A 25826-nucleotide genomic window follows, 5' to 3' on the forward strand; every position below is an offset into this window, starting at 1 on the left:
GTTTTCTAGGTTTTTTAATTGGTGGATTCAAACAGATGTAACTTAAGAATATTTAAAAAAAAAATTAACATAGTCTAGTTTTCCTTGTGGCTTCTTTGTAGTTGTTTTTACCTGATATGGTGGGTAAAAAATAAAAATAGAAGATTTATACAATTGAAACTAAATATTTACTTATACAATTAGTAGTAGGAGTGCCTTTCAACTTTTTGAGAAAGCACAAATGGTCACCAAGCTTCAAAAGTAATTTTCAAAAAGTTACTCAAGGAAAATTAGCTTTTACTATTCACCTCTGTTTGTGAGAATCAGCCAGTAGCAAAATGCGTGTAAGGTTTAATGTTTTAATTTTTTATTATTGTTATTGATGAAATTTTGAATAATTAAAGTCTGGTTCATTGGATCGAAAAAAACCTACGTCTATTATCTTATGTATTTACGAATAAATATGAAAAGCTAAACGGATTGTAGTATTTTCGTGTGTTTTGTTTTGATTTTGGCTCATTAGAGTTGACATTTATCAAAAAAATAACCATAACGACCAAGTTATCTTGCGGTAAAAACAAAAAAAAAAGCAACGTATGAAGTTAATAAAAACGTAAAATACATAAGTAAACATAGAAGATAGATAATAAGTCAATAAGTAAAATAAAATCGACATCAATGTTGTGTTTTGTGAAATTAAGGCATCCATGACGCAATCATTATGCGCGCTGCGCTAGGAGGCGGTGGCGGATGCCTCTTCGAAACAGAAAACTGTCTTTTACCTAGGACTTGGTTTTCCTCTCATCCTGGTATGAAAACGACTTGTAATTGAACAACTAAGTGGTGTGACGACTGTTCGTTTAGTTACAACATAGTGAAGTAGCTGAGAGAGCTGTGAGCTCCTTGATAAGTTAACAAGCCTGTTTTATCAGGGTAACAGCGGCTAACTGATGCTAGGTCGCTCCTCCTGACAAACACAATGCTGACATTTTTTTTTTTTTTTCAGAATATTTGAGCTTTAATTTATGAGTTTGTAACCCATCGGCTTGTCTGTTTGTTAACCAGTCTATTTGTTAAGTGAGCTTTACAAACTACTCACGCTTGAGATGTAACAAAAATAATTTGTATCAGATTAATTAGACGTTATTTTTGGTCTTAAGTTTGTGAGGGTGAAAAAAAAAACTAGATTGATGCAGTTTTTCGGTCGTAAACTACCGTAGATCTCGTTTAATAGAAGCTGTGGCGCATAAATTAACATGGAGATTGTTTACAGTTATCCTTTACATCAGGTTGACAGCCATTCTTTGTTGATGCTGGAATGTGCCGTCATTGTTCCGTCAGGGGTTGCATCACCCACAAATGGATTTTTGTACAGTTATCTAAACCACATTTACGTTATGTAGTTTTTAAAATTTAAACTGCAATGTCACAAACCGAGATGTAACAGTGGTTTGAGCGTCGTTTTTAAATTGTGATGAGTAGTTTCATTAGCTATGTACATTGACTCCCTCAATCAAATAATTGAATTAAGGTCTTCCAATCATTTCAATGGCCACAGAGCTTTTATAAACATTTCTCAAACAATGGGTCACTCTCACTGTCACAAGGTGCACCTGTGCAATAGTTTGTATCAAGAAAGCTACTCAACTTAATATTCCAATCAGTTATTAGCAGTATTCTAACCAGAGGTAGAGCACCCCAAAATTATACTCGAGTAGAACTACGTCAGCATATGTTTACTCAAGCAAAAGCAAGAAGTAGTCATCCAAGAAATTACTCAAGTAAGGTTTAAAAAGTATTTGCTAAAATATTCTGAGTAACTAAACATAACATTTGATGAAATGTGTATAAATGAAATTACCAGACAATGAAAAATATAAGACTCGGTGGAAGTTCTGGTATTTTACAAAGTAATTCAGCCAAGTTTTCTCTTTTTTTTTTTTCTGTGTAAAATGTATTAAACTACCATAATTCATACAGGAGGTTGTATGTATGTTAGAGGGTAAAGGTACTTCCAGTGACAATGTATCCTGTTCACTTTATCTTCTTAATTTACAAATGATACAACAGGCTAAGCAGAAAGAAAATAACAAATGGAGCTTGTGTACAAACACGAGGATTCACCCCAATGCAAACTGTATGACTGCGTCTCATGCATGCTGGCTAAAATATTTCTGTTTGTCATTCAGCGAAGTTGCTCCCAGTGGGTAGAGTATCCATATGTTTTACTCAAATAAGATAATGACACTTCATAATAATATTACTCAAGTAAAAGTAGTATGGTTTAGTTAAACTACTCCTAAAGGCACATTTTACATATAAGGGCTGGAAACACTTGCAGCGCAGGCTATCATCAAGTGGATCAGTGGAGACGTGTTTTCTGAAGTTACAAATCAATTCAGTGGATACGTCGCCTAGGTTTGGCTGTCGCTAGAACAACAGCTCTTCCCTGACTGAACCTTGTCAAGTGAACAGTTGCTTTCCGGACAAGTTTGTTAAACATTACTGCACACTAGGGCACAAGCTGATACCTCACAAAACACCTTTAGGATGAATTAGGATGAAGACTGCAAGCTAGACCTTCCAACCAGTGTCTGACCTTACAAATGCTCTTTTGAAAGAACCGTTTAAACATCCTCACAAATATGCCCATAAACCTTGTGGGGAGCCCTACCAGAAGAGCTGCGTAGGGTGGGCTGACATTATGTTAAACTCTATCTGAATCCTTGCAAAATTTAAATTTGCTGTCAAATTTCACCTGCATCTCTTCAGTTGTTGACATAATATTCCATTTACATCTTCCATTTTTTTAATCTAAATAACTTTGAAAAAGGAAGTTCACTACATGTAGAGTGTTTTAATGAAAGCTTCCCCTATCTCTCTTATTTCACGTTATCTCACCTCTCCCTGTCTTTCAGCTAAAAAGCAGCTGTCAGGATGCCAAAGAAGTTCCAGGGTGAGAACTCCAAGGCGGCCACTGCCAAAGCCCGCAAGGCTGAGGCCAAGGCGGTGGCAGACGCCCATAAGAAGAAGGAAGAAGAAGACGCTCTCTGGCAAGAAACAGACAAACACGTACTTAAAAAAGAGCAGAGGAAGGTGAGCAGAGATGTCAAATCATAGATTAAACCTAAATTAATCACGGGACGCATCTATCGTCTTTTGTTATTCAAATCAGCTCTTTGACTATTGCATTTTCTCTTTTCTGCCTCTTGTTCCCCTTTTTATTTGTTTATATAGTATGCAAAATGACGGTTGCAGAAAATGTTAACTTGCCAAATCTGAAGTGTTAACAACCTGAAGACACAACCTCCATTATAAAACACGGTAGAGGCAGGAAGAGGGAACCCACCGGGAGTTGATGGGTATATAGACACCAGTTTTATATCACTGGGGGATTCCCAGACTTCAGAAGCACAGAATCAAAGCTGAGAGAGACTTGCAGCTGTGTTTGCTTGGGACGATGGCTCCTCATGGTTTTGGCTCAGGAACATTTAATTCCAATGCAGACTACCACTTATCATATCTTAATTTGTTAAAAATTAAGATATGATTTATCTTCACCGTTATGCATTTCACTGTGTTGGTCTACCCAGTCGAATTCTAACAAAACGACCTGGGATTTGTGGTTAGTATTATGACAAAATGTGAGATGGTGCATCATGTATGAATACTTGCGCAACAAACCATATATAAGCAAATGTCGCTCAGTAGTATTGTATTATAGGAAATATTTTAAGGATAACCATTTCACTTTTGCAAACATTTAATAAGGAAGCTCTGGTTTGTTGCGTTGATAAAATAAGTGGAAACACTTTCTCTCTTCCTCCAGGACGACAAGGAGAAGAAGCGGTTGGAGCTTCTTGAGAGGAAAAAGGAAAACCAGCGGCTCCTGGACGAGGAGAACGCCAGGATTAAAGGAAGAGCACAGAGGGAGGCAGCAGCTGGTGGAAAAGTGACTCGTGCTCAAATTCAGGACGTACTTCAAAATGAGCAGCAGCAAGAGCTGGAGATGAAGCCGAAAGGTAGCATTTGGTTTGGAGATCCTGGACCACATGTGTTTGTGTTGAAATAAAATTAAAACCCTTCCATCCACACAGAGAAAAGCCACCTGGAGACTCCTCTGGAGGAGAATATTAACAGAGTCATAGCTGAAGAAGGAAGTGTGGAAGCCCGAACAATCGAGGAGGCCATCTCTGTGCTCAGGTAGGAGACGTGTGGCATTTTGACATTGCTGTCATTACAGAGGTTGTTGGCCGTTTGTCATCGTTGACTCGTGTTGTTTCACTGTCTCCCAGCACGGGGCCGGAAGACCTGGACCGCCATCCGGAGCGGCGGATGAAAGCTGCTTTTACTGCCTTTGAGGAAGCAAACATGCCCCGACTAAAAATGGAGAACCCCAACATGAGGTTGTCGCAGCTAAAGCAACAGCTGAAGAAAGAGTGGGCCAAATCTCCCGAGAACCCTCTGAACCAGCGTTTTGCCTCCTACAACTCGAAGTGAATTCATGTTTTTCACAGTGTCGCTTGGAAACTCTGCTTGCTTAGGCAAATTGGAGACTTTGATTCGAAAAACTAATAATTTCACTAAAAAAAGAGTGTCAGTAATGATGCTTCATCAGCAATCACCCGGCTACACCTTATCCTGTGCCAGAGGACTTGACTCTTTTGTTTAATTTAGTAGTAAGAGGAACTGCTTTTCATCTCCCAAAATAACAACTGTTTATCATGTTTCTGAGCATGGCCTTTAATGAGGCAACTCAGCATCTCATTAATTAAATTACTTATTCTTTAGCCCTTCTGGGAAGGTGGGGAGCCAGATGTTTTGGGAATAACTTATTAAAGTTCACGGCTGAATCATCAACATTTTGTGTTTCTTTTTCTTTTTTTTGGTCTTTTTTATTTTTTTTTTTTGTGATGCACAAACTAATAGAAAACCAGTGCAAGTCATGTCACATTTGTTTTCAAGATGGAGGACGAGTATAGGTTTATGTCCAGCTTACATAGGGCACACTAACCATTGAATTTTAGAAATATATTAGTTAACGCTAAGTTTTGTACACTAGAAGTTTAGTTTGCCAAGCAGTTTGATTATTTAGTTTAGTTAGTTTTTTTTAAAACAGAAAAATAGAAGCCTTTGAAGCCTTTTATTGAACTATGCATACTGACAAAGATTGCTAACATTTCTATCTCAATATTCTCACAGTGTATTTTAAATGGACAGCAGCAGTTGCCTGTAAGGATGCTGGTTATTTAATATCCAAGTCAAATTTATTTACAAGCAGCAGAAGTTCTGCACACATGGAAAATCCAGTAATGCACCAAGAAAATAAGAAAATACAGGTAAAATATGGTAAAAAAAAATAAATAAATAAAATAAAATTACAATAAAGGATGTCATAACTCAGCTGTTCTGTTGTAATACCAATGTCAACACAGTTTTAATGTCAAGGTTTAGGAAACGTATCATCAAAGTACTGTATGTTCTTTAATTTGCTCCTTAAGTCATACTGGCCTGTCTTTAATGTTTTAGGAGTATCAAGTATTGGAATATCTGACTGGTATGGAGATCCTTATCGTTCAATGACTGACAAATTATAAATTGATTTCTCTAAAGAGTGGACAGTCTTTGCAGTGAAGCAAAAACAGATTAAATGTGGTCTCTCTTGAGATGACCTGTCAGAGACACAGGCTATAATAAGAAAAGGGGAGTAAAGTTTGTGAGATATGAGGGAGTGAAGGACTTTCACAAGATTTAAAAATAGAAGAAATAACTTTAACAAGAGCCCTAAGTATGAAATGGTCATGGTCAGTGTAAAATCACTACCTTTATTAAGAATTAATAAATGCAAGTTTTTATGTCTTGTAGAAACTTAAGAAAAAAAGTCTGGGAAATCAAATGCTGTTCATACTCGCCTTTCTTTGCCTTTCTATTTATTCAGACCTGAAAGATGATCAAAAATGGCTTCATACTTTTTCCAATTTTTTTCAAAACCCTTGTAAAATTTTGGAAATGCATTTTATATGACTTGTTAAATATTGCTAAGTTTACATTGTTGCTAATATTTTGGGTCAAAAAAAAACACAGTGCTGTTCACATATGTTTTATCTAATACAGCAGCTGATAAATTACTGAGTTACTGACACATCAAGCAGCAGACTTTACAGGTTTTGTATGATCCTAATGTTAGAATACAATAACATTTTTAGCAGTTCAGTTTCATTTAGGGAACATGAATTTTTTACATATCTTATATGTGTACATCTCGGGTTACAGCCTGCATACTGGTTAGAGCATTAAAGAAATAGAAATGTAAAGGATTTTTTTTTTTTTTATCTAGAAAAAATAAATGATGTTGCTTCTGCCTCACATAAAAAACCCAAACCAGCAAAGATTTGGTTGAATAACCTCCACCTGAGTCAGTGTTTTTTCTTCTTTCTTGCTGGTGATTTCAAACATGCTTCATTAAACACTGATTGCTATATTGGACCTGCAATTGCATTTGTTAGATCTTCTAAGGCACAGGTGACAAGGCCTTGTGCTGCATGGCATGATTCATTCAGAGCCAGGTTTAAAAACGGGCACTTTTGTTCGGCAGGCTCTTGTGGCGGAAGAGATAAGAGACGTCGCAAAAGGCCTTTGAGCCACAAGCTTCAATAACAACTTCAAATGACCTTTTATTTACCACTTTGCTATGAATGCTAGCAATTGGCCTTGTTTTCCCTCCCAGCCTACCTGTTTCCTTCCAATTTATTTCCGTGTGATGTCCCGCCCTAATTCTGTGGTCTGATGTTACAGATTTTTTTATTTTTCCCTCCCTGTCCTTTACCTGCACCCTCTCACTCCCCTCCATTTGCATGGCAACCCTTCATCAGGCAGCTGCTGCTTATTTCTTCCTTCATTTTGAATTCTAATCATTTCTTTCAAAGGAAAGCATCTTTAAAGCTCCTTCATCAAGTGTCCACACTGGGAGCAGGCAAGCGGCCATCTAACACCCACTCAGGCTGCTCTCCTTCTTAACACATCACTACTGTTGATGGGGCGAATATTTGTTTGCAGGCTGCTTCTTCAAGTTTGGACAGAATCGAAAGAAAAGCAGGAACGAGGTAAGAATCACCTGTAGCTGTAGAGAATTCTAAGCCATTTTTATTTACAGAGAAAAATGTTGAAAGAAACAAGTGAATCTTTTTACTGTTGCCTTTAAGTAATGGCTGAATTCAAGATTCAACATTGTATTTTAAGGAAAAATGCCATTGTTTCACTGATTTGGCATAATTCAAAGAAAAGTAACTGGCTTCAGAATTATTTTGATTTGATTTTACATTTTATACCGTAATCTGTTCATTAGTTAACATTTACAAATCATAAAGTGATACTTAGAGTAACATGTCATGATTCAAATTTATAATAAGTTAGAAATGTGTTGCATGGAAATGAAACTGGCGGAGCTTTTCTCACTCTTTATGGTTGCCAGGTTTGGTAAATAAAGAAAACAGGGCACAGGGGGGGGGACATCTGATTTTGACAGTTTGCTTCATATTCACAACCTCGTGTAAAGACAACCTGTAATTAAATAAATAAGCACTTTAACAACCATGAATACAAGCCTTGAAACTAATTCAGACACACAAAGGGGTCCGATTAATCTATTAAAAGATTATAACAAATGCCTCTTGAAACATTATACTTTCTTTGAATATACTTTTGGCCTCTGCATGAATAAAGATCATTGTGCAGATTTGTCATTGACAAAAAGTCCTTACAACTTCCTCACACAAAAATACTTTTACTCTGCTAATGCTTAAAATTCTTCCTTTAAACTTCTGGAATTTTTTTAAGCTTCCTTTTATTATTTGATGATAATAATAAATATCTTCAAATACCAGATATTTACAAACATCTTTTTTATGGATAACACAGGTCCTTGTTTTTATATTGAAAATACAAAATATGACCTCTTTATTCCCTACAACCTGTCCAAATATAATCTACAGTGATTTATTCAAAGTAAAACTTGACTTATTTGTCAAACCTTATCAACTTTTCAACAACATTTAGATGTAATTTGCTGTGCTTTTATAGACACATTTTCAACCTCATGTTTACGGTGTTTAGACTCAAAACCTATGTAATCTTTTTTATTGGTTTTCTGCATATTTATGGCTCAGGGCATAGACACTGATTATTGATCTCAACTCCAATAGTCAGTGCTGAACGGCTTTCAATAATATTCAGTGGATTAGATGGTTAAAACGTTTGGGAACATCTATAGTATTCTTATAATCTAGAGATTACTATAACTATTGCATTTTTTTTTTTAGATTCATCAGAAGTGAATGTGTTTTTTACTCAAATGGACATCATGTCTTTTCCGTCTTGCAGAGATAACATGAGGTTGATCCTGGTTAAACCCACCAATGCAACAAGACGTCTTGACTCAACAGGTGAAGTCTTCCAAGATGGAGAACATCAGCACTGTGCTACAGGAGGTCCTGAGGAGAAGCACAATCCATTCTCTGGAAGCCCAGAGAAAGCATCTTCATCTCCTCAGAAGAGTCGCTGCTGCGCTTCATCTTCCCTCCATGAGAAGTCAAATGGAATCAATCCTCCGAGAGGCTCAGCTCAGAGGTCGCCTTCAAAAACACAGAACCTTTTGCTGTCACAGCTGAGTGACCAAGACTGGCAGCTGCTTTGCAGAGAGGATCCTCCCTCAGCAGGAAGAGTGGAAGACATTATGGAAAATCCAAACCATACGGACAGATGTGGCTGCCCCTGTCCTGATGCTCTCCAACATTTTGACATCTTAAGTTTACAGCCACAATCAAATAAAGAAAGGGTCCCAAGAGGCAGAACTAAGAGAAGCATTTCATCACCTCATACCCTGCCTTTCCTTGAAAGTACACACCCAACCACCACTTGCCAAGTTTCAGCACAGCAAACAAATCACAAAGATCTTCGCAAACCTCCTACAAACCACCCGAGGAACATCATCGTGCCTCAGTGTTCTGGCCAAGATGAACGGCATTGCAATCATCCAAAAGTCAGAAACTTCAGCCAAGCAACTCATTCTAAGTTGTTCAACAATCCTTTAAACTCAGGTCAGTGTGCTATAAGAAATAAGAAACTCTCTGCACTCAGTTTAAATGTCAACTGGAGAGACCTTTTTGGCAAAGAACCACTTTTGGTGGAGCAGCATCAAGGGAATGACTCTCACTGCTCCTCAACTGATGAACAAACATGGAAGCCATCTGGAGAGTCATCTTTTGCACTAAAATGCCGCCATCTTTCTTACAATCGCCTAACCAGAACGCCATGGGGAAAAAGATCAGCTACACCAGCCAGTCAGAAAAGTTTCACCTCTTTCTCCACCAGCCAGTGTAGTTTGCTTGAAAACCAAGATTTGGTGGAGAGAACGAGAGAGCAAGAAAGTCAGGTATGTCATCTATTTTCAGCGTCCTTTAGGGTTTCCAGAATGTTTAAATGGAAAAAAAAAAATATGATCTTCTCACATATGATTTCGGAGTTTTATGCATGCTGTCTTTGACTGCGACAATTGGCAATATATTGCTTGGTGAACAATGATGCCTTCTTTTGTAGGAACCTTCTCAGCATCTCAGCGGATCGAAACAGTCACTCCCTAAACCCTGCCCTCCACTTCCTGATACCTTAGAAAGTGGCAGTGTCCAAAACGGGGATGCAGTGCGACCGCTCAGCAGCCTGGGCACTTTAAGCTCTAGTTTTGCAGATTTTCCTTCAGACCAGCAGCAACTTCAGCTGCTTCATAGTGCCATTCTTGAGGACGCCTTCTCCAAGGTCATCGGAGACGACTCCAGTAAGGCCAACAGTGAGAACCTGATCACAACAGAGGGAAGCAAACCACAGAAGAAGACCAAGGACATCAGCTACCGGCTGGGTCAGAGGAGAGCTCTATTTGGGAAGCGCAAACAGTTGAGCGACTACGCGTTGGTCTGTGGGATGTTTGGTATCATCGCCATGGTGATCGAGACAGAGCTTTCAAGAACTTTTTACACTAAGGTAACCTATAACTACTGAGAAAATACTGAGACATGATTGGGTCACTCTTTCAAAAAGACATGTTCAAGGTAAAATATGTACTATTGTATACCATAAATAAGGCTGGCTTCATTGAAGGCTATTTTGTAGAATAAGAAATGCAGTTGTCTACTAAGGTTTCAGCCTCATGTAAACAGAGATGAAAGACAAAGTTCATTACCACTGAGGCGCTCAGATATGCTAATATTCTCTGTCCATTGTGAACAGGAATCCATCTATTCTTATGTGCTGAAAGGGTTGATCAGCATTTCCACTGCAATTCTTCTTGGACTCATTCTGATGTACCATGCAAGGGAAATACAGGTATGATCGATGACTGTTCAACACTTTCATTGTTGCTTTTAGAAAAGATTAAAAACCAACAACTTTAAAATGAGAAACAGGTATTTAATTAAGGAAAAATACATAAAAATATTCAAGCATGGTTTATGTTCCCTATATTCACACATTTTATCCTTACTTTTTACAAAATTTAAGGCATAATGTTTGAATAACTTTCTTTTAAACACGTAAAGACTGTATAACGTGGTTGAAAATTGGCTGTGATTACAAAACACTTGTGCTTCAAATTTCTATTTAATTTAAAATCAATAATCTCTGAATTTTTGAAAATGTCAAGACAACCTGCTCCTCGTTATTGGGATGGGAAAAGAATACAGTGTCACTTTGAACACTGGGTTAATCTGCTTTTGCTAATCCAATCTGCTTCAAAAGAAACAAACAAACAAAAAAATATAACAATTCCATATTTTGATGTTTTAATATGTTTTGTTTATATATATTCATCCCATGGTTTAGTGTTAAATATAAACTGATTTTAATCAACCGGTTCTTTTGGATCAAGTAAAACAGATTAGATTAATTTACACTGAATCCATCTTACAATTGAGGAAATTCTATTTTTTATTAACTTTGTTCATTTGTAATAGTTGTTCATGGTTGACAATGGGGCAGATGACTGGAGGATCGCAATGACCTTTGAGAGGATCCTCTTCATTGTGTTGGAGCTTCTCATCTGTGCCATCCATCCAATCCCAGGCCAGTATGTGTTCACCTGGACTGCCCACCTGGCCTTCAACTACGCAGCATCTGTAGATGCCGATGTAGACATCATCCTTTCTGTCCCGATGTTCCTACGACTCTACCTGATCGGACGTGTCATGCTGCTGCACAGCAAGCTGTTCACAGATGCCTCCTCACGCAGCATCGGGGCCCTCAATAAGATTAATTTCGACACTCGTTTCGTCATGAAGACGCTGATGACCATCTGCCCCGGGACTGTCCTGCTGGTCTTTAGTGTCTCCTGTTGGATCATTGCAGCGTGGACAGTGCGTGTATGTGAGAGGTATCATCTCAGAGTTGTTATAATTTGTAGTCTAACAGAGACTTTGAGTATAATTGTCTTAAATTCTTGTTGATGCATCTTCAGGGCCAACATTATACAAACATGCCCACTAATAGTTTGCAACGTCTGCCACGACCAAAAGCTTTGACATGCTTAGGACTTGTTTGTTTGATTACTTTTCTAATGAGGGATAACATAATTTAAATTGTGTGGGTTTTTTGACACAGACCTGGCTTTCAAGCTTTGCTCTTATGTTTTCAAATTTTAACGTCAGACTGCTTTAAACGTTGAACTTGAAAACAGCCAGTTATGTTGAAGTTTCAACAATATATTTGACTTGAAGTTGAAGAGGTTGTTCCCCATCTTAATTATTCAGTCCATTTTGTGCAACAACTGGACTATTCAACAGCTTGATGCTACCATCAGAGTGCTTGTACTTTCCAAAGCCTCACATTGGCTTCCCCACAACATACTTCATTTATGTCCAAATAGCTCAGCCTCAATGTCTCACCTGAGCATAGATATTTTCTGTGTATCTGTAACACTAAATGCTACTACAGCCCCTGCTGTTCTGCCTCAGTAGGTATCATGATGCACAAGAAGTAACAAGCACCTTCCTGGGAGCAATGTGGCTGATCTCCATCACTTTCCTGTCCATTGGCTATGGAGACATGGTCCCTCACACCTACTGTGGGAAAGGAGTTTGCCTCTTGACAGGGATTATGGTGAGAAGGAATACATTTTTATGAGTACTGAAATGAATATCAAACTTAATCTTTGGTTACAACTGAATGAATCTGTTGTGATGCCGACCGCAGCTCTTCCTCTCCACAGGGAGCTGGTTGTACAGCTTTGGTGGTGGCTGTTGTTGCAAGGAAGTCAGAGCTCACAAGAGCTGAAAAACACGTCCATAATTTTATGATGGATACTCAACTTTACAAAAAGGTCTGTTTGCACACAATGCCACTTATTTCTTGAAGAAAAATCTTTTTCCGTCATGAATATTGTCAGTATTTTTTGCTTTAGAGTTCAGCTACCATTTTAAAATGAACATATTTATCAAACTAGTTTACACCTACAAAGTACCAAAATGAAATAAATGGAAGTCATAAAAAGACAACCTATGCCATTTCAAAACTGCTGCTGTGCTTTCTTGTTCATGTGATTTCCCTTCTCAGATAAAAAACACAGCAGCAAATGTTTTAAGGGAGACTTGGCTCATCTACAAAAACACAAAGCTGGTCAAAAAGATTGACCATGCCCGTGTGCGGCAGCACCAACGGAAATTCCTGCAGGCCATCCACCAGTAGGCATCATTATTTGCTTGAATTTGTTTGTTTGTCTCCCTCTTGAAGTATAATTAGGCACTTTTTTAATTGTAAATTCTGTCAAGATAAACTGTACATAATCTTAAATCCATTTAAGAGAAATGAATGTTGGTTTTTTTTATTCAGACTGAGAAGACTCAAAATGGAGCAAAGGAAGCTAACTGACCAGGCAAATACTGTTGCTGATATCGCAAAGGTTTGTGTAATCTCTTCTGAATTATGGAGGAATACACCAGAAAACTATAATCAAACTGCTGTTTTTGATTATAGTATAGCTGTTTTTGATTATATTATAGCAGTTTACTTCCATTTCATTCATTTCAAATGTTTCATCTGTTTTGTTGCTCTGAGGGTCCAAGTTTAGCTGACATTATGAGATATAATGTTAAAATGTTGGACACGATTGACATATTGCATTTTATTTTTAACTTTAGTGGAGATCCACTGAGGTTCTAAAGACATAATGCTCAAATGGCCAAATGACAAATACACCTAATACAATATAGTATATGAAAACACAGTTTTTGAAGAATTCTTAAGTTTTAGCTCTCACTAAATTATTTTTTATGAAATCCAGCATAATTTACATATAAAATAGAGCAGAATGTAAACCAAAACTTGTTTTTCTTGTCTGTATAAATAGTTTATTACTGCATCTATGCTGACAAAGACATAAGAAAAGATCAAAAATATTTCCAGATTGCTGTACAATCTCTTTGCTGTGTTTCAGACTCAGAACATGTTGTACGATTTGGTGTTAGACCTTCAGCATCGAACCGGGGAGCTGGACAGGAGGATCATGGCTCTGGAAGAGAAACTGGACTCTATCCTTGTCAGAGTGCAGTCGCTACCAGTTGTTCTATCTCAAGCAATAGCAAAACTACAAAAAGATTTCCTGGATGACTTAGCTTGCCGCGTTCACTTCCTGTCGTCCTCACTGAGCTCGGAGTGCTGTTCAGCACATCCCAAGCAAATTTGTCCTGGATCAAGCACACCAGAGACGCCATACAGCTGAGAGGCCTCTGTGAGTTTCTTAATTTTTCATATTGGTTGGAACTGTACCAAAAACCATGATTATTTCCCTTTAGAGGTGGAATAATAGGCCTGTTTATTTTCATCCATGTGGATGAAAATAAATAAATTGATTTAAAAAAAAAACATTGTTTTGTTGTGTAGCATTTTCCTACCTCAGGAAGGCTAACTTTGTAAGTCTTTTGCTGTTATTCAGTAGCTGAAATCCTTCAGCAATTGAAACGAGACACTGCAAGTATTGAATGAAATCTTGAAAAACATTAATATTTAGAGGTTAACATTACATATATTCAAACTCAAGAAGTAAATAAAGTTTTTTTGTTTTGCGTCGTAAAAGTTCAAGATGTCAAGTTTCCTATGTGGTTCTTTGTTCATTTTCAAGAAAGGTATATTTTATGTAAGTATCAATGTAAGCATATTTATTTTAACATACACAAGAAGTGCTCTTAGAAACCACAATACTCTCCCAGAACTGTTCTGATGATCCAACTTAAATCCAATGCCTTTGTGAATATCAGGGTATTTATAAGAGGGGCCCCTCATACATTTACACTACTCTTGTCCATCATTCTTACCAAAGTGTTTATTAATTTCTTGTTTTGTTTCATCTATAAATGGCTTTTCCTAAAATGTAGCTGTTTAATTTTAGTGCAGTTTTGGGGAAATTAGCAAAAATAAATAGGATGAATGCAAGGTGTATATTTATCCATACTTTTCATTGTTTATTTTACTCTCATTTTGCTTTACTTATCAGTTTGTGAAGGAATAAAACAAGGTATTGCAAAAATGCTTTACTAATTATAGAGAATTTTAGTTTTGTAAAATATAACTGAAAGTGAAAATTAATATAAATGTTGTATTTGAGAGTATATGGGAAAAAACAGAATCAGTCATGGATTAAATTCATATATTGCGCATTTATGGTTGAAGTTTATAACAGTTTTCATCGTAAAGAAGAGCAGTATTACAAAAGAGACTGGTGGATGTTTAAAATAGCCAGATTTTTAAAATGGGCGTACTATTCTAATCTTCTATTATTTTGTTTTCAATAAAGAATATTTACATGCTGGATGGTGTTGAGTCATTATATTGCAAGCAATGATAATGTCAGATGTTTTTTTCTCTCATTAAATTGTTAGATGTCTGCTGTTGCTCTAATGTCTAAACTCTCCTGCATATGGGGTATTGCATCTTTGGCTAACATCTCATTTCAGACCTGTTTTATTAATAATTTTGTAAATTTATACAAATATGATGTGTACATATCTGTTAGAATATAGCTATCGTCTGTGATGAAGGATACAATCACTAACTGCATATGATCCAACAAATTAGACAGTAAAGATTTTCTTTTCATTTCCTTATCTTTTATCTGCTAGGGTTGTACCTCATCACTCCCATATTGATGAGGCACTATCCATCACTTGTCAGGTTTCAGCACAGCAAACCAAACAAGTCACAAAGACCAACTTCATAGTTGGGGGCTAATAACATTTGTTTTTTATTTGTTTGTTTTTAATATAATTATAATTACACATAATTAATTACATCAAATAAGTCTTATGTTTTTCTGCAAGCAAATAAAATATGATGGCTGGGATTTCTTTAAAACCCCATAAAGCAGACATACGGTACTTTCGATAAGATATGCATCTACTATCAACGTTGTTTACCAGAACCACCATATGTTTAGTCTGCAGAGGATTTTGTCTCGCGATAAACTCCCAAAGAAGAACTGCACCCACGAGAATGTCGTTTCGCGCGCTGACTCTAAGCTCCAGTCACTCTCCAGATTGACAGCTATATTAACCAATCAAATCTGAACAGTGTTAAAGAAGCAGCCAATCAGCATGAGGAACTCCTAGAGCAGGCGGGTTAACAAAGTGTTGAAGAATAACTCATTGATCAATCTCCAACAAGGGTAGAGTTGGTCGCATAAACCATTTGATAGAAGTTACTTGGGGGGGAAAAACGTGCACATTTATTGCTTAGCCGACAATTTCCTGATTTTTATTTTGGACGATCAAACAGGTAAATCTTGTTTTGCCACTTCTGTTAACTTTCGATATTTTGTTAATTTCGTATTCATTTGCATCTCTATTCAGTTGCTAGTACACAGAGGTTAGCTAAGTCCTGTGTTGTTTCTTTTGCTGCCTATGCGGAACCACTAAAAGGCCGCACATCTTGTTCAGGCTTTGTCAAATTCTGTTATTAATCTTTTTTCATTGTTCTTTTTTCATATGTAATGTGTTTGTTAAAATGGCTGAAAAAAAAGTCTTTTATCTGTAACGTGATTTGCTGTACGCTTTAAAATAGGTGGGGAAGAAGTTATCCTGTTTATTTGTGCTGAAACTGTAACTCCTACTACCAACGGTTAAATTTGCTAGCTTACTACTTTGTTGCTTTTCATCTATTTTCACGTATGCTAACACAAGACTGCCCATTTTCCTGTTTGTCTTGCTTGAAGTGAATAATTTGGTGGTTTTGCTTGCTCTTTCAAAAAGAAAATGGTAAAAGTAACTAAGGTAAATGGTGAATTCTAAGTTGAAACAGCTATTTTATGTTTCTCTTCCTTATTTATTTTTTTTTTAAATGTTATGATCATGTTTTGTTCGCTTTCGAACGATTATTTAGGGACCGCATAGAGCGTCTCAGTGAAGCCGAGCAGCCATAGAGCCTTCCCCTCATCACTCACTGGGATCCAAGTGCGTTATATTCGGGTAATATATCAGTGTAGAACCTAAATAATATAACATTTCATCGTGTTTTACAGTCAGAAACCGAAGGCACATTGTTTGCTAGCGCTCCCTCGCGTCCGGATGTGCTTTTAAAAGAAAATGGGAGTGGCCTGGAGCCCAGTTTCCCGCACTGTATTTAAATCAGCCTATTCCCTCCCTTTCTGATAGTTCTGATGACAACCCACTGCTCACAGCGGCACCATACTGTACTCTGACTGAGCAGGAAGCAGTCATCTGATCAAGATAACAGAGCAGGAGTTGGTTATTGCAGACAATGAAATCTGATAAATAGCAATGATTAAACGGGGCTAGAATAGAATAGAATAGAAATATCCTTTATTGTCCCACAGTCGGGTAACTCCTGTGAAACAGCAGCAAGTCAAAGTAAAATTTGAGAGTGCTGATTCACACAAGGTAAAAACCGTAAGAATAAGAGACTGTACAGCAAGGACAAATTTACAACATAAGAAAACGGCACTGCAACTTATTAAAAATAGCATACTTGTATGAAAAGAAATGCGCAGCAGAGTATGGAACTTTAAAGTGGCAAAGACACAAGCTGTGCACAAAAACAATAGACTACTAACAAGAAGTGAAAACTTGAAATGAGAAAACCCCAAATAACAGCAGAGTTGTCTAGTCGTCTTGTGTTTATTGGGAGCAGAGATGGTTATAAAGTCTTAACAGCTGCTGGGAGGAAGGACCTGTGGTTACGCTCCTTTTTGTACCCAAGATGCAGCAATCTGTCACTGGAGGCGCTCTCCAGTTCAGCAGCAGTTCATGCTTGGGTGGGAGACATTGGAAACAAGTTATGCCTTGTTTCCAATGAGCGGGACGGGTAGGTGTCTAAGTTGCAATCGGTTATTGAATGTAGGCTTATAAAGTGGCAAGCTTTTAGAAAGTTTAGGATGCAGGTGCAGTGAAAGATCTGTGCACTGATCTGCTCCTCTGTTTACTCACCTGACCGCTACAGCAAGTGCATAAAATTTGGGTCACGTGGGTGAGAAAATGCTTACCCTTTTTGTGTTTTTTTTTTTTTTCTAAGAACTCAAATATCTTTTGAAGTGGGAGCCAGCACAAAAATCTGAAAAAGACTAAGATCAGGTGACGCTGTCTCAAGTCCTGCTGCAGTATTTTGAAAAGGCTGGAAACCTTACAGGAGAAAGTAGTTAATCCCAAAATAAAAGGCTGTTTCAATAGTTGAAGTTTTCAAGAAAATGGAGGAAACTCTAGTTCTGATAACGGCATTTATTTGCCTTACAGAAGAAACGTATAACTGAATCCATATTACTTAAATATCCTTTTTGTTTTCATTTCTTAAAAATATTTTCCTCTAAGAAAATGTACTTAAAAGTTTACTTGCGGTAAACTTGCTGGCTGCAGCAATGTGTTGGTTGGAAGGACTAGATGTTCTTTCACTGAGCTGCTACTTGGAAACATTTTTCACATGAAGTTAAAGTGAGATTGTTCTGCAAAGCTAAATATGACTGGAGGTAGCATAACCATGTTTTGACAAAAACAAAAACAAAAAAAAAAACACCTTCAGCCATATTTGTGCAAATTGGCTGTTTTCATAGGGCAGCTGCAATGTGGATTCAAGTTCGCACCATGGATGGGAAGGAGACCCATCGGGTGGATAACCTGTCCAAACTCACCAAGGTGGATGAGCTGCGTCTCAAAATCATGGAGCTGTTCAAGGTGGAGCCAGAGAGGCAGAGACTTTTCTATCGTGGCAAACAGGTGAGATGTTGTGGGTTAAATAGTTCTTTTTTTTTTGGTCTACTTTAACTTGAGTATAACTCTTTACTGGTGTTGGATCTCAGATGGAAGATGGCCACACCATATTTGACTACAACGTTGGCCTCAACGACATAGTGCAGCTGCTTGTTAGGCAGAAGGCCCCTGCTGCTGATGTCGTCAAAAGCAAAAGCAAAAACAAAAACAAAGACAAAGACAAAGAAGCCGAGCTCTCTGACTCGGATTCTGGCTGCGGCTCCACCCAGAGCGAGTCCGACAAGAACTCAACTCACGGCGAGGTCGAGGGTCAAACTGCGGGGACTTCTGCTCAGACAAATGCAGTGGAGCTCGTCTATCCTGGGTTTGGATTTTACAAGGTAATTTATAAAGACTGCAGACTGGATTAAATCTGCTTTATGTCTACTTTATGTTGCAGAGAAGTTGGGAGAAAAGAACTCATAAATGTGTCTATTTAACTTCAGAAACATCTTTTAGTTGTAAACTGACTACTGGACTTTAATTATGCATTTTTACACGATTGAGAAAAATAACTTGCTAATTCTTCAGTCTCCAAAATCGAGCTTTAAGCTTAATGGACGTGGTCAGTTACCATCTTCTGTTTTTGTCCGAAGATTAATGAGCTGGTTGATGCAAGAGACCTGAACATGGGAGCTTGGTTTGAGGCCCAGATTGTGAATGTCACAAAAACAACAAAGACGCCCAAAGAAGAGTCCGGTGATGGAGAGGCAGAAGAAAAGGAAGAGATCCTGTACCACGTTAAATATGAAGAGTAAGAATTGTATTTATTTATTTATATATATATATTTTTTTTGCTATTTGGAGTTTTCCCAGTGATGTCTAGTTAAATGCATTTACGTTTTTAGTCAACAATTTTGGCATGTTTTTTAATTTTTGGATTTTTATGGTCATGAGCTTAATAACAAAAATGGCATCGTACAATACTTCCTTGAAGTTCCTGTGTGTCCCTGCTAGATTTTCTGCTTGATAAATGTCTGAGAAAGTTAGAACTATGCTTAGTTACGAATCTGTGTCTGTGTGTCAGCTGGCAGTGTGGATTTTGAAGGGAGCTTCTATCAGTGCAGCGTCGCTGTTTGAACCTATTGGTTCTTGTCTCCATTAATCGCACCGCAGTGCAGCGCTGTTTGAAACACCTGAGAGAGGAATTTAACTTGCACTACACTTTCACACAAACTGCTCTAGTTATCCAGAAAATGGTGTGATTCAGCTGCTGGCCAAAGATGTTCGCCCGCGGGCCCGCACCGTCTACCAGTGGCATCAGCTGGAGCCAGGAATGGTCATTATGGTCAACTATAATCCCGATGACCCCAAGGAGCGTGGCTACTGGTACGATGCCGAGATCCAGAAGAAGCGGGAGACTCGCACGATCCGCGAAATCTACGCCAAGATCATCCTAGGGTACGGATGCAAGTTATTTTTCCAGCATGAGTTTTGCCTGGTTTTATCTGGGGAATTATTGCAGCTATCTGTGGTGACAGGTGAGCACAGTAGCAGTATCTCCGTTAGTGTGGTTTGTGATGGCACAACGGTTGGTATGTAGAGGCGGATTTCCTGCTGTGGTCTCTGTGGATTGCTCAATACTGGTCCCAGTGTCGAGCTCCACATTTTTACCAATTTGCTTTTATGTTTGCAGGGAAGCAGGCGACTCTCTTAATGACTGCCGGATCATGTTCATAACTGAAATCTATAAGATCGAGGAGCCCGGTTCTTCAAGTGACTCGCCAGCTGGAACCGATAGCCCGTTAAAAAGTGAGTTTGAAAATCGTGGATGATGTTAACCTTAAAAGTTTGCCGTCTGATTCGTTCTGACTTATTCCTCAAATCAACTGTGAGGGTCTTCTGCTGACCAAACTGTGTTGTTAATATTCTTGTACAAATTGTTACTGGATAATTATAATTTATCCTTTAGGATCAAATGGACCTGAATGTAAACATTGCAAGGATGATCTAAAGAAGAACTGCCGTTGGTGCAACTGCCACATCTGTGGCATCAAGCAGGATCCAGACAAGCAGCTTCTGTGTGACGAGTGCGACATGGCCTATCACACGTACTGTCTGAATCCTCCACTCACCTCCATCCCTGAAGACGAAGATTGGTCAGTAGAACCTGAATTATGAGTGTATTCATTACATCCAGCACAGTACTTTCTAGAGTTATTGGTATTTTTCCTTTGTATTGGTATTTTGACCTGTTCCAGAATTAGTGGTGATCAAAGGTAGTTAGCCTTTTTTTTTTTTTACCAAAGTGCTTGGATGTAGAATTGATTTTAACCTTAACATGTTTTGCCATCTTAGGTATTGCCCCGGTTGCCGCAACGACACCAGTGAAGTTGTTCTGGCTGGAGAGAAGCTGAAGAAAAGCAAGAAGAAGGCGAGGATGGCTTCTGCAAGCTCGTCCAGCCAGAGAGACTGGGGAAAGGTGACACAGAGCAGATCTTTGCTGCTCATTGCAGCAAGGACAGTTTTGAGTATTAGACTAATTATAAGTACAAGCAAAAAAAAAAAAAAAAATGCAGAGTTATTGTCTCTGGTAGCTTACTGTGGTAACCTCTGCAGGGAATGGCCTGTGTGGGTCGAACCAAGCAGTGCACCATCGTCCCGTCCAACCACCATGGTCCAATTCCAGGTGTTCCTGTGGGTTCCCTGTGGAAGTTCAGAGTGCAGGTTTGTCCAACTGTGCTGTAACTGAAATCCACTTGGCTAGTTTTAGAGTACTATTTGATAAACTGTTTAAAGGTTGACTATGGCATGTATTAATGTAGTACACATGACTAATATTAAGGTTTTTAACACAAACTGCAAGATGTTAAGTAAACCAAGTGGGTTTAGATGGCTTAACTGTGAAGACTTTCAGTAATTCTTGATTTATTCCCAGGTCAGTGAAGCCGGTGTCCACAGGCCTCATGTTGCTGGAATCCATGGCAGGAGCAACGACGGAGCCTACTCTCTTGTTTTGGCAGGAGGCTATGAAGATGATGTGGTAAGCTGTTTTCTAAATATTTATCATTTATTTACTTTGTTTACAGTTTAAAATGAACATGTCACAGGTTGCTATGACAAAAAGTTTTCAATGAAAAGGAGCAGTTAGAAGAAAGAAAGTCAACCCTGCCTCTCAAGTCATTTTTTTAATACTAAATTTGATTTCCAATTTTAGGGGAATTTTTTTTTTTTTCATACAAATGATGCACAATATCTTGAACTGGCTTTTATTTAAATCATTCCTTCTGTAAGTTTGCCTCAATTCACAATTGAAATAAATAAGCTGTAAAACACACAATGGTATAATTAAAGAGTTTTTGATCTGTAAATAAAGTATTTATGTGAAGAGAATATTTCTAAATGATTTTAGTCTTGATTCATGACTGTAATGTTTGTGCTATCTTTTGATAAAGGATGATGGCAATGAGTTTACCTATACTGGCTCAGGGGGGCGAGATCTGTCTGGGAACAAGAGGACAGCTGAGCAGTCATGTGACCAGACTCTGACCCACATGAACCGGTAGAGTGTTCAGAAGAGAATGTACAATTCAAAACACAGTGTCTGGTACCTTAAGTTTATATATATATATATATATATACATATATATTTTTTTTATGGCTCATTAGGGCTTTGGCTCTCAATTGCAATGTCCCTGTGAATGAGAAAAATGGAGCCGAGTCAAAGAACTGGAAGCAAGGCAAACCGGTCAGGGTTGTGCGCAGCTGCAAAGGACGCAAGCACAGCAAATTCTGCCCTGAGGAAGGAAACCGGTATGACGGGATTTACAAGGTAAGAGGAGAAGGTAGATGGGGGTGAGAAGAAAGTGACAATTTGTAGGACCAAACTTTCACCCTGAGCATCAGTTTATGGTTTTCTTTGCATCTTCTACTTTGCACAGGTGGCGAAGTACTGGCCAGACAAAGGCAAGTCTGGTTTCCTGGTGTGGCGCTACCTGCTGAAGCGCGATGATGATGAGCCGGCGCCATGGACCAGAGAGGGGAAGGAGCGCATAAAGAAACTTGGCCTGGTCATGCAGGTGAGGGGCTCAGCAGTACGCTTTGCATCAGAAAACGAACATCATAATGGCATTCCTTTTGATTCTCATTTGCTTGATTATATGTTCTGTAAACTGTGACGGCTGCTGTTCCAGTATCCTGCCGGTTATCAAAAGGAGAAGGAGAACAAAAATGAAGTGGAGGAGGAAGAGACACCCAGTAAGGCGAAGAGGAAGAGAAAATCTCTGGAGAGTGGTAAGTTCTTTGTGGCTGTAGCTGGTCGGATTGTGTGCCTTTTGTTTTTGTTTCTTTGTTTTTCACTTCTGCAATTTGCAGATAGGAAATCCCTGTTTTGAAAGGGATGATCACATTCTCTGAGAAGAGCTGATGGATTATTTAAAAAATCTGAAATATTTAGACAAATAAATGGGTAGAAATAAGTCTGACTTGTTTTCTCCAGAATCCCCAAAGACCTCGCCTGCCAAGACTAACAAGAAGATCAAAGTGGAAGTCTACAAGCTTTCACAAGAGCAGAAATCCCTCATTAAGAATGACCAGAAAAACAAGAAGCTGTGGGATGAAGCTATGGAGTCGCTGTCTCTTGGACCGGTAATGTGGGACTTTAGAGTATCCATAGTTATATCTCTGCACATTCACATACAGATCTACATACTGCATTTCCCTCACTGAAATGGGGGTACCTGATACGTTTCTGTTAAGTAAACTGGTTCTAGTGCTGAACTGGTGCTTAATTAACACCAGTAATGGCTCTAGTCATATTAGCAGCTCTGTCTCAGCCTCAGATGTTTGCCGGGTCAGAGGAAATCAGTCTTCATCAGGTGGTCTCACTGAGTCCAATAACTATATTAAAATCTCCAGGGTTAATATTGCTTTGAACTTTCCCAGTATATTTTAAAAACAACTGAAACAATCAGCTTTCAGTAACATGGATTGAAATAATGGAATTGTATCTGTAGGTTCCTGCTATATTTAAAAAAAAAATATTTTTTTTATTAATCCAGATACAGGATTAATAATGTAGGTTGATTCTCTGCAGGGAGAGTAAAGCTGAAACATATTAATCAATGCAATACTGGTGATCCCACTAAGCCATTTGCTTTAATAAATCCATCTGACATTTTGAATCTAGTCTGCATGCCAGCTGTGTGTTTAGGTAAGTTTATAGGATTGAATTAGATTATAAAAGCTGATGCCAATGAAGTCTTCTTGTAAAAACCTGGAGCATGAAAGAATGAAACCCAATTTTCACCTCAGAAGAGACTTTTGGTTAAACAAGACTGTGAATACTTTACTGAAAAGATTTTTTTTTGTCATTTTCTGACATCTTTTTTTTTTTCCTACAGAAATTTCTGACCAAGGTTGAAGAGGTTTTCCTTTGCATTTGCTGCCAAGAAGTGGTCTTTCAGCCAATAACCACAGAGTGCCAACACAATGTTTGCAAGGTGAGGACCCAGAAATCTTCAATATTAACTTAACATTGGATTGATGGTTCTTTCTCAGAACTAAAAAGTGTGAATGTGTATTCAACTCTCTTTAACCTGATGTTCTTGAGTAAAATCCAATCACTTCTAATCAGGCTTGCCTGATTAGAAGGGCGTGGAGCTTTTACTCTATGATGCTTTTGTTTTTAGACACTGAAAGTGTGATTGGTTAGCACACTTTTGATTTAATTTAATTTAATTTATTTTATTGATTTGTTTTGTAATCTGTGCATGCCTTTTCATCTAGCTTATAAATGGCTTTTCTGGGATTGGCATTGTTAACCCACTATTAATGTTTTTATCTGTAGGAATGCCTCCAGCGGTCTTTCAGGGCAGAAGTTTACACTTGCCCTGCCTGCAGACACGACCTGGGCAAGAACTACTCCATGTCTGTCAACAAAGATCTGCAGGACATTCTAAGTCAGCTTTTCCCAGGCTACAGCAATGGGCGATGATCATTACTCCAGTCTACTCAGCCCTCAAAGAAGCGCAATGAAACCTGTACGGGGGAATTTCCAGTTGAGGCAATAAAAGAGTCCGCTTCTCTTAATATATTTTCTATGAATATAAAGCTACAGTTTTTGTGGGCTAAAATACAACCATTTTTACTGTCGAGCTGTTATGTTTGTCTAATATTCATTGAGAATTCATTTAGAACTGGTTGTACCGTTACCCTTTAATGGCCATTAATCCTCAATATTTTGCTTAGCTACTGCTAATATTCCTTATTTAAAATTAACCTATCTTTTTCCCCAAATTCCTTTGTTTTGCACTCATTGAATAAATATTTGATCAAAAGACGTAATCTGCTTCCCAAAATTATCTAAATATCCTAATCTCTAAGGCTATGACTAGGTGTTGATGTGTATTGGTTTTCTTGTTAAACTGGTTTTGATCTATTATTTTTATTGTTATGAAAAAGTCAGACATCTAATGATTTGATTTCTTGAGTCCTGACATAATCATTTCATATGGCAATGCACTAATGTGATCAATTAACAAAGAAGTTAGATTTGTAATCTCTCCATAAAATGTAAACAAAAACCACATTTTTTTAAAGCACTTGAGTAAGAGGAGAGCTTATCTGTAAGCCGTGTCATCAAACGACAACATGTACTGTTCACCCAAAAATTGTGAAACAGGAACTTTTTTTTTTAAATTACTGTAGGTTCACATTCTGAAATTGATTACAATTTAAGGAAAAAATAGCTTGAAAATATATATTTTTTTCCTTTTGACACATTTCTTTTAGGTTACCCTTTTTGTGGTTCACTTTTAATAGTCCAAAGATATTATGCTTAAAGGGTGTAAAGTAGATGTCCCATCTATCTAGCTCTCTAGACTTTGTCCTTAACACTCAGACCTGCTTCAGCCTAGAGACTTGATTTGTATTTTTTCAAAAGTTTTAAAATATATACATTTTTGCCTTGTCATGCAATTTGAAGGTTCAGTCTTGTGTCTTCCCAGTGGTCATTTATAAAATTTGATTCCATTGTGTTAATAAGAAATGCTTTTGTCCGTTATGTTTTTGTTTGGTCAAACTCTCCAGCAATGTGCAAATTGTCCTGAATGCAAGCATTTCTTCTGCCAAAATATCTGCAAATGCTGGGAAATGTATATTTTCTGAAATTGTAAAAAAAAAAATGTTTTTAGTCCGTTTTAGAATTCATGCGTAGTTTTAGAATTCGCTGCATATGTTTGGTGCAAAAATTGTCATTGTTCAATAATAAAATTTTTAAAACGATTTAAACTGAATATGGATATTTTTATTTGTACTTCTGTGATTTAATAATCGACTGAACATGTCTATTACATTATATTTACGAGGTAATTGTTGGTTTAAAAAATTTCTAGCATTAAATTTCTACTTGGCTAGCCCAAAAATATAGGCGAATCATTCACGGTTTTGTAAAAGCTTTTAAGTTCAATAAAGACTTAAGAAAATGTTTTTTATGCGTTTCAAGACTAAATGTATATTTGTTTTGCCATGACTGCAGAGTGCCGCTAACCCATGTATGAGAGTACGTGCGTGGCGTCTGGTTGGTAGGTTAAAACCCTCTGATGATGAACGTTACTAGGC

At 37.8% G+C, this 25826-nt stretch overlaps 3 protein-coding genes across 6 annotated transcripts; all 3 read left to right on the plus strand.

The window, feature by feature from the left end:
* Positions 1 to 680: 680 nt before the first annotated feature.
* On the plus strand, positions 681 to 4839 carry ccdc124 (coiled-coil domain containing 124). The gene is made up of 5 exons (XM_015019651.1): positions 681 to 788; positions 2898 to 3075; positions 3809 to 4001; positions 4077 to 4182; positions 4275 to 4839. The coding sequence occupies exons 2-5, from the start codon at positions 2917 to 2919 to the stop codon at positions 4477 to 4479; spliced, it is 663 nt and encodes a 220-aa protein (XP_014875137.1). The 5' UTR covers positions 681 to 788; positions 2898 to 2916; the 3' UTR covers positions 4480 to 4839.
* A 533-nt stretch (positions 4840 to 5372) lies between these two features.
* On the plus strand, positions 5373 to 14629 carry kcnn1b (potassium intermediate/small conductance calcium-activated channel, subfamily N, member 1b). 3 transcript variants are annotated; one of them, XM_015019568.1, is made up of 11 exons: positions 5373 to 7082; positions 8359 to 9409; positions 9574 to 10011; positions 10258 to 10353; positions 10980 to 11092; positions 11225 to 11395; positions 11976 to 12120; positions 12230 to 12340; positions 12574 to 12701; positions 12850 to 12919; positions 13454 to 14629. In XM_015019568.1, exons 2-11 carry the CDS (start codon positions 8366 to 8368, stop codon positions 13736 to 13738), a joined length of 2601 nt encoding a protein of 866 aa, XP_014875054.1. In that variant the 5' UTR covers positions 5373 to 7082; positions 8359 to 8365; the 3' UTR covers positions 13739 to 14629. The 3 variants fall into 3 exon arrangements, with proteins under 3 accessions (XP_014875054.1, XP_014875040.1, XP_014875047.1); XM_015019554.1 differs by having other exon boundaries at positions 10980 to 11395; XM_015019561.1 differs by having other exon boundaries at positions 10980 to 11395; positions 11979 to 12120.
* A 977-nt stretch (positions 14630 to 15606) lies between these two features.
* Positions 15607 to 25491, plus strand: uhrf1 (ubiquitin-like with PHD and ring finger domains 1). 2 transcript variants are annotated; one of them, XM_015019658.1, is made up of 17 exons: positions 15607 to 15786; positions 18071 to 18233; positions 18317 to 18607; positions 18863 to 19020; positions 19452 to 19667; positions 19903 to 20018; positions 20179 to 20365; positions 20565 to 20688; positions 20826 to 20933; positions 21145 to 21249; positions 21662 to 21768; positions 21876 to 22038; positions 22148 to 22285; positions 22400 to 22499; positions 22705 to 22853; positions 23609 to 23707; positions 24055 to 25491. In XM_015019658.1, exons 2-17 carry the CDS (start codon positions 18081 to 18083, stop codon positions 24199 to 24201), a joined length of 2361 nt encoding a protein of 786 aa, XP_014875144.1. In that variant the 5' UTR covers positions 15607 to 15786; positions 18071 to 18080; the 3' UTR covers positions 24202 to 25491. The 2 variants fall into 2 exon arrangements, with proteins under 2 accessions (XP_014875144.1, XP_014875152.1); XM_015019666.1 differs by having other exon boundaries at positions 18076 to 18233.
* Positions 25492 to 25826: the final 335 nt, after the last annotated feature.

This window comes from Poecilia latipinna, unplaced genomic scaffold (assembly GCF_001443285.1).
Source record: "Poecilia latipinna isolate Pla-1442-1.1 unplaced genomic scaffold, P_latipinna-1.0 Scaffold81, whole genome shotgun sequence".
NCBI classification, from domain to species: domain Eukaryota; kingdom Metazoa; phylum Chordata; class Actinopteri; order Cyprinodontiformes; family Poeciliidae; genus Poecilia; species Poecilia latipinna.